This window comes from Caloenas nicobarica, chromosome 5 (genome assembly GCF_036013445.1).
Source record: "Caloenas nicobarica isolate bCalNic1 chromosome 5, bCalNic1.hap1, whole genome shotgun sequence".
Lineage (NCBI taxonomy): Eukaryota > Metazoa > Chordata > Aves > Columbiformes > Columbidae > Caloenas > Caloenas nicobarica.
In genome coordinates, this window is record NC_088249.1 from 47138740 (window position 1) to 47151114 (window position 12375).

At 38.8% G+C, this 12375-nt stretch overlaps 1 protein-coding gene across 1 annotated transcript; it reads right to left on the reverse strand.

Moving 5' to 3' along the window:
* Positions 1-9199: 9199 nt before the first annotated feature.
* On the reverse strand, positions 9200-12310 carry RAG1 (recombination activating 1). The gene is given in 1 exon segment (XM_065637003.1): positions 9200-12310. A coding segment is annotated over 1 exon segment (3111 nt).
* Positions 12311-12375: the final 65 nt, after the last annotated feature.

Sequence of the window (12375 nt, forward strand, 5' to 3'; positions counted from 1 at the left end):
CTTACTCCTCGGCTATCCCCAGAGAGATTAATGGAACTGCCAGTAGTATAAGACATTATCCCATGTACTCAGTGGTGTTAGCATCTGTCCATAAAGAGCATTATATTAGCCTTTTAAATTTTTTAACTTAGTGAGTAGTTCTAGAAATATTTGGCCTAATTTATAACTGTATTACTCCAATTTTATGCTGGTATAATGAAATAAAATTAGACTAATTACTCTGGTTTTAAACAGAAGTGGTGGCTTAAGTCCTTTGTGTCAGAAATAATGAAATATTCAGACACCGAAGGTCAGTTTTCTTCATGGACTTCCATTATAGAAAGTTTACATATAGAGCATTTAATTCTGGATAATTAATTTTTGATTTTTAGAGGTACTGAATGATTATATGTCAGTTTTGGCTACAATTGTGGAGTATCATAGTAAAAATCAAATTTTTTTTTTAACCACTGTGCTCAACAACTTGTTTGTATTTTTAAAAATCTAGTAAGCTAATAAAGTTTATGATAAAAATTACTGCATTTTTTCACATACTCATGGGGTAAATAAAACATTATAAATCCCAAATTCTACAAAAGGACAGCATGTGTGCTCGGGAGGTCCATCTGAAGTCTGATAAGAGGTCTAGCTTCGCAGCCACCCCATGCTGTAAGCTCCCATTGACTTCATAAGTTGTTTCTTCTGATGAACAGGACTTCTATCATTTACTCCAGGTCCTCCACTATGCATTTCTTTCTCTGCTCTCCCAGAGTGACTGTGTAGAGTGTGAAAGCTTAGAAGTGAAAGCTGTAGCTCGGAGTGACTTGTTGAGACAGTGGAGCATTTTGATGGTGGAAGCAAATGCAGCTGGCTGCTCAAAGGACAAGGAGAATATTGGATTCAGGTTGAAAAGGACATTGTCAAGGTTGAATAGCCCAAGAGCTTACCAGCTTTTTTGTGGATTCTTTTATTGACTATTTGTAAAGCCTCATCATTCTTGACTTTATTTTTTAATTTTTATTACTGCTCCAAACATCTTTTTAAAAAATCAATACCATCAGCTCAACATTTGTGAGCAGTGATAATAGCTCAGTACTCACAGTCCAGCTCTCATGGCAGACCCCTGAATAAAAAAGCAAAACAGGAGCAGCTGTCAGCCATTTGATCGCTGTGTGCAGACCCTGAGCAGCCACTCTTTTACACTGTATGTGTAGCATGTGTAGCAGAATATTCCTGTCACTATAGATATGTATACGCAGTACTCCTCCTAAAACCTTCACAACTCAAGTCAACAGCAGATGAAAGTAAAGGGCAACCATACAAATTTTCCATTTCCAACCTTTTCATGTGCGGAGGGAGGTTATAGTTTAAATGGGAAGTCTCTCACCCTGACTCCCCTCTCAACGGCTTGATATTGCTATAAATTCATAGAGTTCAATGCCAGCTTCCTGTTTCCTTTGTCATGCTAACTTTACCTAAGCTCAGAGTATATAGTGCTATATGTTTTTCAAAGGAATAAATTAATATCATGCCCATGTAAAGTCCCTTCAAACTGGTGAAATTCAGTAGTCAATGTCTTTTGTAGGTTAGTCATAGGTCTCACTCAGCTGAATTGTCATTAAAACATGTATTTATCACACACTCTTCATACACTTCATTTACATTAACCAAAAAAAACCCCACACAAAAATTAAAGCCACATCATCACAACACTAACAAAGGGAGGCAATATACTCTCACAAAAAAACTCCACTCCTTGTCCCTTCACCATTTAACACAAACAAGACTGCCCACAATTACTGAACTCCCTGGCAATGCCCAATTGAGTTTTTGCCTGTTACCTCTCCCAATTACTGTCATTATCTCAAATTCCTCAGAGCCCACATTGTGTGACAAGTTCATCTGCTAGTACAGACAAATAAAATGGTGGAAATGTTTTCCAAAGTGAAAGCTTGATACTGGCCTAACAAAAGTGACATTCAACCTGAGATAAAGCCTGATGGTTCAGGCACTGGTGGTGCAGTTGTGGTATGCTGTTGCAGTCTCTCTTGAGTTTCCAGAACTGACTCCTGAAGCTGCAGTGACTCCCTGAGCTCCTAGGAGCCGAGAACAGGTACACTCAGCATGCGGCAACCACAAGCACATCTTCCAGCCCCTTTCAATTCTTATCTGAGTTGTTGTTCTTTTCTTTAAGGCTGTGGTTATGAAAAAAGCAATTCACAGTCAGACATTACGATATTCCTTATCAGACCCATAATGTTTGTGTAATCTTTGTGTATCTTTGAGCTGGTTTTTTTAAAATGCATGATTTGTGTAGGTGGGAGAAATTGTTTGGTCAAACCATATCCCAACCTTACAGTGAAGGGCAGTACAAGCAGCTCAGAGGCTGTAGTCACTGCAGAAGAAGGAAGTCAAAGTAAAATATCATATTCCAAAGGACTCAAACATAAAGAGATATGTGAACATCAGCCTGTAAAGAAGACACTTGACATAGCATTCAAGACTGCAGAAAGTACTTCATTCCGTGATAATTCTGATGATGCTTTTGAGTCATGTACTTGTTAGAGCATTGATTTTCTTCAAAACCAGCTAATCAAGATGAGATGTTTCCTCGTCAGGCAGGTTAGAATTAGAAGATAAAATGAAGTAGATTTGAGTGCAGAAGTAAACGTCTATTGTATCTGTGTCCAACTGACCTGTGTGTTTTGTAACCACAACAAGCAGCATCGTGTTTCCCAGCCACATTTTAGTAACACTATGTTGTTTTTACCAGCTTTTATAATATATGGATTTTACTGCTATTGAAAGGTGCTTGGACCCTGAAGTGCCTGATTAATCTACAGGAAAGGCACAGCACAGTCTTTAGTGGTAGCACTAAAGCATGTGTCATAGTTCACAGTGACTCATTGCAGCAACAGGCCATTGAAAGGAGTGGAAATAATGCAACAGGGAGCCCAAAGCAAAAGGAAAAGATTGAATCCAGATTGAAAAGGAATCTGTAAAGTTATTAAGTACTAGACTCAACATATTAAAGACAGAACAACTGGCTTCTTTTTCTTCATGATTGCTGGCTATAGCTTCCTCCATATTTTATTTCCTACTTTAGCCCATGTCAAACAAGGCTAACTTTTGAGAAGGGCTTGAGCAACAGCCTCTGAAAATCAAACTCCAGTTTGATATATCTACATGGCCTTTGAAAATAGTGACAATGAAGCCCAGTCTTTCTTTAAAAAAAAAAAAAGTAGGGCAATAACCTTATAAACCTTCAAGTTTCTCAATATGTATACATAGACAGGAAGAACAGGACACTAGCTTCTACCACAGGTGTGCAGGACCTCCTTCAGGTGGTAGTTATTGTGTATTCCTTTGTACACTGGCTCACAATGCTCATCTTCAGAGGAAAAGCTGCACACTGAAAATGCACTTCTTGATGTCTCTCCCAATGCTACTAGAAAAGGTGCTAATTAAATCCTTTCTAATGTGTCTTTTTGTATTATGGACAACATTAAGCTTGATGCAGAAGGTAGAAAAGCTCCCACACTTAAGAGTTGCAGCTTGTCAGCTGTTTGAAAATTATGCCATATTCAGTCACCTAAAGCAGTACTCTGAAGAAAAGCAGTGACAGGCCTCATTATGCTTCATCTGATCCCAATTCTAATAGGAATATATGGAGAGTAAAATTCAGTCAGTTATTACAGATTTAGGGATAAAGGAGTTAAATCATCCTAATTTACCAGGAAACTCTCTGAGGCTTGCTTTTTTTTTGTTTACCATGGGTTTTGTGTTTTCCATCCAACATTTTTTATTCAAGGTCAGGTGAAATAACTAAGTTGGTGATATAAAGTCCAGGAATTAGATGTCTAATTACCTGATTGCACAAAGAAATCAGGTAGCTTAATTTGCTCATCTTTAATTCCATCCAAACCAGTTGGTTTACATAAGTCTTTTGACCCTGGGATATCATTGCAGGGAAGAAAGATTTTCTGAAGTGGAATAAAGGGAAGCTACAAATCATTAATTGAAAGGTAGATTGGAACTAATCTTTGCAGCTCAGTCTATGATGAAGAGCCAAAATTTGATGCAAAGAATGCACAGAAGCCAGTAAAGAGGTTTAACATATTAACATAGACCTGACAGTGCAAGGCTGATTTTAAACACACATGGGCATGGTAATGAAGCAAAAGCCATTTACAGACAAATAAAATGGGTTTAAAATTAGTTTAGTTTTCCGTCAAACAGTTGCCTATAAGGAAAGGTGCTAAAAGGACTGCTAAAGCTCAGAGTAGTCTTCATTTGTGTTAATTTACTGACTTCCAGAACAGGGCTGGAATCACAGCTGTCTCTGGGTTTTAGAACTGCCTAAATATGAAAAGCATCCACAATTTGAATGAAAAGTAAGACTGTAACCATGGAATTATCTGCGTAGTTGAAAAATGGGTAAGAAATACAAAGCCAGAAATGTCAATATTTACAAGACCTTTATTTTAAACAGGTTTCATAAATTAAGAAACTGTAATACAGTAAAAAAAAGTGAAGTTATGAAGTTGTGCAGTGACGCAAAGCACAGAACTCTGTGTAGTCAGAAATTAGGATGCTGTAAATATCTAGAATTTGTTTCTGAACTACCTGACTAAAAGTCAAAGCTGATTTGCTTTAAGTCAATAGAATTATTCCTGTGAGGAAAAAAATATGTGAGACCAGAATCATGGCTTCTAATGTAGTTCACATTGTTTCATAACATGGCAATTCACAATACAAAGCCCTTGAATAAAACCAAACAAAACAAGATATATAATGTGATTGTATAAAAACTACAGTCAGTATAATTCCAGAACAAGAAAATTATTTATCGTGAATTACTGAAGGTTTGAAAGACTACTATGAATAAAAGTGACTCCATTTTTCTAAAGGCTCTTCAAAATCAAAAAGCTTAATAACAGACTGCATAAGCAAATGATGCGCCTATCTGCAGTCAGGATTTGTTTGCCTTCTGATGTATAGCTGTGTGCATGCAGCATTATTATCCCTGTTTACAAAAGCTTCACTTGCAAGTAATTACCCTTTCAGTACTGTTTGTTCTAATGAGTTCAAAGAGAGTCTCTTGATTTACAGATGTCAACAATGAGGAAAAGGAAGATTGAACTAGATCAAGTCTAAAGAAAGAAAAGAAAATTTAAAAATAATAGTAGTGGTTCTCTGTGTCAGCTATCCTGCCCAGAACTGGTAGAATGTGAAATGCGTCTTAATGGCTTAATAATATTTCACAAAAGAATACTTTCACGTGCCGCTGCATCCCTTTGCCCCCATCCAGGTTGTGTTCAGGCTGACAGGTTATTTCAGGATATAAGCCTTGAATTGAGAAATCATACATATACGGGTAAAACTTAGTCAACCCTTTTTGAAGGCAGTGAGATGCATCACTTGCTGTTAAGTCAGTAGCTTGTTAAAGTGAATTTGGAATTCGAAAATGTCAGCAGAGCCACTGAAATTACATGTGCAAAATGAAAAAAGTCTGGTCTGTCACTCCAGTGGCACATACGTATTGCAATAAATGGGTCCAGATTACTTGAGAGTGAAACTCATTCCTGTGCAAAAGGCAGCAAAAACTGTATATACCACTTAAATGGAGTGAAAATCACCATGAGGTGAGTCAAGATTGTTAAACTCGGCCCTAGGTTATTCAAGCACAGTCAAGGATAAAACATAAAGTAATACAATTGTCTGAAATATACATGCAGAGAAAAAAGTGTGCAACTATTTGCATAATGAAATAAATGCCAAACAAAAATGCAAACTATACAGAATTGCAGAATCATAGAATAGTTTGGGTTGGAAGGGACTTTCAAAGGTCTTCCTGTCCAACCCCCCTGCAATGAGCACGGACATCTTCAACTAGATCAGGTTGCTCAGAGTCACATCCAACCTGACCTTGAATGTTTCCAGGGATGGGGCATCTACCACATCTATGGACACATTACTCCAGGAGATCCAAGTGTTGTGGCTAAAAGCACTGGTACCTGTGCACTCTTTGACCAGTCCAAAGCACAAGTAAAATGCACTCTTCATTCTCCCCCTCTACTCTGCCCTGGTGAGGCCACATCTGGAGTACTGTATCCAGTTTTGGGCTCCTCGGTTTAAGAAGGACAAGGAACAACTGGAGGGAGTCCAGCAAAGGGCTACAAAGATGATAGGGGTCTGGAGCATCCTTCTTATGAGGAGAGACTGAGAGAGCTGGTTCTGTTCAGCCTGGAGAAGGCAGAGAGGGGATCTTATCAATGCTTATAAATATCTGAAGGATGGGTGTCAAGAAGATGGGACCAGACTCTTTTCAGTCGTGCCCAATGATAGGATGATGGGCAACAGGCACAGACTGAAACACAGGAGGTTCCATATAAACATGAGGAGAAACTTCTTTACTTTGAGGGTGCCAGAGCACTGGAACAGGCTGCCCAGAGAGGTTGGGGAGTCTCCTTCTCTGGAGACATTCAAAACCTGCCTGGACACCTTCTTGTGTAACCTACTCTAGGTTAACCTGCTTTAGCAGGTGGGTTGGACTAGATGATCTCCAGAGGTCCCTTCCAACACCAGCCTTTCTGTGATTCTTTTATTCCTACTGATTTAAGCTCTTAACATTTTATTTTGCCTGTGGTTGGGCTACAAGCACATAAGCAGTTGCCAGCAGTGGCTCAGCTGATAGCTGTAGCAGGTGAATGTCTGGTTTGAAGATGAAGGCTGGATAGGACACTTTCGCATCCACCCTTTCCTTCTTATGCCTGCTGGGTGTCACAGCCTTCCACGTCCAGTGGTGCAGCAACAATTGCCTATGGTCTGCTCGTAAATCAGATGCCTGAAATGATCAGAGCCTAAACAACTATTTCACAAAAAGGGAGGAGGGTGACAGAAGAGGTGTAACCTTCTAGGCTGTGGGATAATGAAGGATGCCCTTGAAAAATAAAAATAAGAAAAAAACACTGAGGCAAGCTTCCACTGTTACCTTAGTCATTTGCTCATGGTCTAGAGCAGCATTTATCAGCTGGTAAGAGCATATCTCCGCCATCTGCATTTACTGCTAAAGGGTGCTCTTTGTACCTGATGTTTATACTCCCTGGAAAACTCATTGTCTGCATTTATTGGTAAGGAATGATACTTATATAAACCTGGTATTTGTGCTCTATGGGAAATACTTGTTTTATTCAAGTAATTTAAAAAAAATCTAGAAACGAACACTCAGTAAATGTAGATGCAAATGGTCCACCATACAAAAGACACTGTAGTCCTTATGACTGCTTAGAAAATTAAATGTTTTAAGTAAAAGGCATTGTTTCCAACTGCAAATTTTGACATAATGTTAAACTATGTTTAAAGAAACCATATTAAAACAAAATCCTAAATTACAGAATACTTTAAAGATTAGTATTTTAGTTAATAAAATCAAAAGAAAGACATAATCAGAATAAAATTAATATTTGTACTAATTACTAATGCTTAACCCTACTTTTTCATTGTCCGTAAATGGTAAATACTAGACCCTCAAAAGTATAGTAGATAACATGAACAAGATGCTACTAAACAAACCTCAGACCATTAATTCTTTAAGTTTGCTGTTCACTTACACTCACAAACCAACTTCTGCCACATAAAAATAAAAAGTGGATTCTTTTAGATCCATGTTTTGATTGTTTCAGCATTTAATCTTGTTTCAGTAATATTATTGCAAACACAGTAATGCCCTAGCTATAGGTGCAAAACTGAAAGGCTAAAGGGTTTTAGGGTATCATAGGTACTTTTCAGTATATTTCATGAACATGCCATTGAATGAAATTAATATAATTTTAGTATATGAATATACTTCTGAAGTGGTATTTAGTATATTCATATGGATCTAAAAGAATCCACTTTTTATTTTTATGTGGCAGAAGATGGTTTGTGTTTTACCACAAACAGAATGGTTCATCTAATATAGTACAGAGGAATGCCAACTAAATATTGCTGCAATAATATAAAATACAGTGTGCAGTAATTTCAAGGCAGTTCATTGCTTTCTTACTAATCCTGTATGCAAAGCAGCTTTGAGGTTAATAAATGTAATTCCTCTTTTACAGATTTGGAAAATAAGACTGTCAGTGTGGTCTGTTCCAGGTGTGAAAAAGCTTGTTATTGGGTACAGTTGGAGCACATCAGCAGCAGTCAGTGAAAAATCCTAATAGAGAAGATCAGAACACTGGCATGTATCTGATCAAGGTAATATCCATCTCCTGAGAAATGGGTGTGCTAAGTGACTTGTCGAAACTGTGGGCCTGCTGGTATTAATGATGACTTACTGGTGACTTCAGTGAGGCCAAGAATTCACCCAATAAAACTCTACTAATACATATTATACTATATACTGAAGTTACCATAGAAATCTAAAATGAAGCAACAAGCTACACAGCAGAGCTTGAATGTACTTTGTATAGTGAGATAACCATATGGCACTGTAAGTCCTGTTTTAGGAGCACAAGTTTGCATTTTAGAGTAAACAGACTACAATAAAAATATATTTTAAAAATTCCAGCTACCTTTCCTATATCTTCCTATAGTAAATTAGCATGGTGATACCACTATGTGCTCCTAAGATGTACTACAATATAAAGGTTAAATAATAATATTTTTTAAATCTTGTGAGATCAAAGTTCGTCTCTTTAGTCAGTATTTTATACAAAAATAACTGAACTTTGTCCCAAAACACTTACCCAAGTGTCTCACTGACGAATCTTTACTTTAAAAAGCCAAAGAACCGTCAATAAAATAATCAAACCCTCTAAAAAAGTAAATAGCAAAATAGTTTTAAAAATGCAAACAGAACAAATAGCCATGCTTCTGTTTGCAGGAACTGTCATAAATCTCCAGAATCATACTCATTCCAAAATACTACTTTATATAAAACTTTGTTTACTTTTGCTTTCTCGCAAACAACATTCTAAGACCAAAATATACTGAAGACCTTTCTTTGCAATTTGTTTCTGCTTTCATCTCACATAACAACTGGTAAATGCATCACTGCATTGCCTCTTGGAAACTCCCAACAGACATGGTGTTTATTAAACTCCACTCAGCACATTTAATAGGGAGTGTAAAAGTGGTCATTTCAGACTTCTCTGTATCTCTACAGACCTGCAAAAGAAGCTGCTTCCTTGCAGGAAGTCACCACCACAAACTCAATACCAAATGCACTTTACATTTAGAGTTCTGCTGAATCATTGCTTTCTGGGACCTCCAGTGGCAAGGAGCCACCTAAACTATCCTCTGGATCAATGGTGAAGCCCTGGCTTTTTAATGTTTTGTGAGCATTCATGAACTTCTGGAGGTACTTAGAGGTATATAACCAGTGATGTTTCAAGACATCCTCCATCTCGTAGCATTTAGACTGCCTGGCATTCATTTTTCGGAACCTCCTAAATAGTTTGTTTCCAGACTCATTTCCTTCACTTGCCCAGGCCCCAATGGACCCATCTCTTTCAATTATTTCAGGAACATGGGCAAGGGTTTTGTGGAAATAATTTGTAATCTTGCCTTCATATCTGTACTTGAACTTTGTAGATAGGAGCTCAGCAAAACTCTGTGAATTGTAGCTATACTGACACAGCAATTCTGGACACTCCTTGGCAGGGCATGAAGATCGCCACACTGGCTTCATCTTCAGATAAAGGTCCATTAATTCTTTTAAGGCTTCATGCCTTTCTTCACACTTTATTAATTCACATACTGCTTCTACTGTCTCTTTGGACATGAGCTTTCTAGCAAAATTTCCACTCATCCTCATCATAGGCTTCAGGTTCATCTTCTTCCTGAGGTGTTTGTCAAGAGTCAACTGCCACCTCTTCCGTTCCTCTTTAGACACATCAGGATTCTTGTAAACTTCACCGATCTCCATCTGGAAAATCTTGTAGAATTCTGTTGCGTTGCCAATGTCACAGTGCAATGCATCTATGGAGGGAACAGTCTCAATAAAAGGTTTGGCTGAAACACCCTTCACTCTGTCACGGAGCTCATCAACAGATTCGTGATATGGATTGGACCTCCATATTTCATATCTCTCCAGATTTTCAGCATGGCTCCTGGTTATGGAGTGTAAGACCAAATTCTGGGACGCCTCCAGGCGCGTTGCGTCACACAGGGTACAAATGTAAGTGGAACCTGAGGCCTCCAGCCCTTCCACTTCCCGCACAAGTTTCTCATCATATCCTGTACCCCTAAAGATGAATTTGAATGTTCTCAGGATGCCTCCCATTTCAAGCAGTAGTTCGCTGTTTTTCATAGCCTCTCTTTCTGCTATGAGGGGGCTCAGGATTGCTGTCAGAGTTTCATGATCTGATTCGTCAGCCAGCATAAGGCACAAGGGCTTGCAACATAACTCTGAATTGGGCTTTACTTCTTCAAAGATCCTCTTGATTTCATTCCCATGTGCTATAGTAATATTCATGACTGTGAAAGAAAAGCGAACAGCCTTCTCTGGGACAGCAGGCCCACTTCCGTGCTTCTCGCTGACATCTCCCATTCCATCACAGGACTCTTTTACTACCACAGTGAAAGGACCGTTCAAATACTCATCCAGGTTTTTTGCTTTCATGCCTTCCAAGATCTCCTCCTCCATGTCTTTTAAAGCACAAACCAAGGCTGCATCATATCGGAATCTCTTTGCAATTGTGTCTACTGGGTAGTCATCAATTGAGACTGGCAATCCTGATAGTCCATCTATAATTCCTACTTCTGTATTAGTGGATACATTTTTCAAGGGAGGTTTCCACTCAAATGGATGATAACCCGGTAGGAGGGCTTTCTCAGCTGTGCGAAGTGCATGCAAAGGTTGGAAGATCTGCCTTCCAGTGACAGCTTTTACCGTTCTATACATTTTATGATATTGGCTACAGCTGAGAAATGTGTTGACTCGGATTGCCAGGCAGACAGCAGGGTGAAGTCCAGATCCCCTCCCTTGCATTATAGCCTCCAATTCATCTGCTTGTTTGTGTTCATTTTTAGCTCTTAAAGCTAGCAGGAACAAAGTCATACATACAGCCTTTATGTCACCACCCTCTTCTTTCTCAGCAAAAGCCTTGACTTGACGTTTCAGTTCTCTCAGACGATGTTTCTGAGCTCTCCTGGTCAAAGACAGGAGATGCTGCCTTGGCCGGCCACCTTTATTTATGTGGCTGTAGAGCTCTCTATCTTTCATCTCCTTGTGGCTGGAGAGGTGTTGGCCATATTTTCCATGCAAGATCTCTTCATCACATTCCTTTACAGGGCATCTTATACCCAAGCTATCAAGAATGTTCAGGAAGGATTTGACTGGGGTTACGAGATCAGTAGGAAAGCAAGGATACCAGCAGGAGGGGCAATAGCTGCCCATAACCTTGATACATTTAAGGATGCAAGTTCTGCAAAACAAGTGTCTACATGTTGTTTCCACAGGATCTGCCAAAATATGCTCACAGATCTGGCAAGAGATGGATTTAATGAAATCTACTGGGTAATCAACTGCAAGCAGCTTGGTGCTGAGATGTATGTTCTTGCAATTGACAATCTCTTTCATTAAATTTTTGTTGTTTATCTGTGCGTGGTTCTTTACACCTCTGTTTATTTGAGCACATTCTGCAATGGTCTTCACACGTTTGTTATGTTGTACACTGGGTGGCTGGCTTTTTCTCTTAACTCCCCGACTGGTAGTGTGGCATACAACACAGTTTGGGGAGTGGGGTTGCCACTCCATTGTGCTGTTCCTGGGAAAATATACTTCACATAGAGTATTACTGAATTTCCTATGGATAATACTCCAGCAGTTGTGACAAAATCTAGTGGGATGGACAGTATCAACATCCCCTCGCACGTCAATCTTAAAAACCTTAGCAATAAGATCTGGCCAAGAGGTTGCTTTTTTCTCTTTCTTTCTCAGAAGACACAGAGTTTCATCATCCACTGGCCCATGCACTGGATGACTTCTCTTGTAACAACCAGTTCGAAGTGAAACTCCACAGATACGGCAAAGTTGCCTCAGATTGTTCTGATGAGCTTTATTGTCTTGTGTTTTCATGTCATTGGCATCTTTCTCAAGTGCATGGCTATTGCCCATTAAATCCATCTTTTCTCCTTTTGGCACCGTTTCATCTTTATGCAGTATGACTTCTTTGTACGAAGAAGCAATCTCTTCTGCTTGATCTTTGTTTATGTGCTGGTTGTTATCAGAAGGTGTTTTTTTAAATGATCTCACTTTAAACAGTTTGAATTTCCATTCAGAAAATTTTGTATATGGATGCTGAATTTCTTCAGGCAGGTCCATTTGTGAGTCTACTTACATCTGCAATGTGGCACAAACCAGATTACCTGAGAAAGGGAAAGAAGCTGTAAGTTAGCTTATCTTCC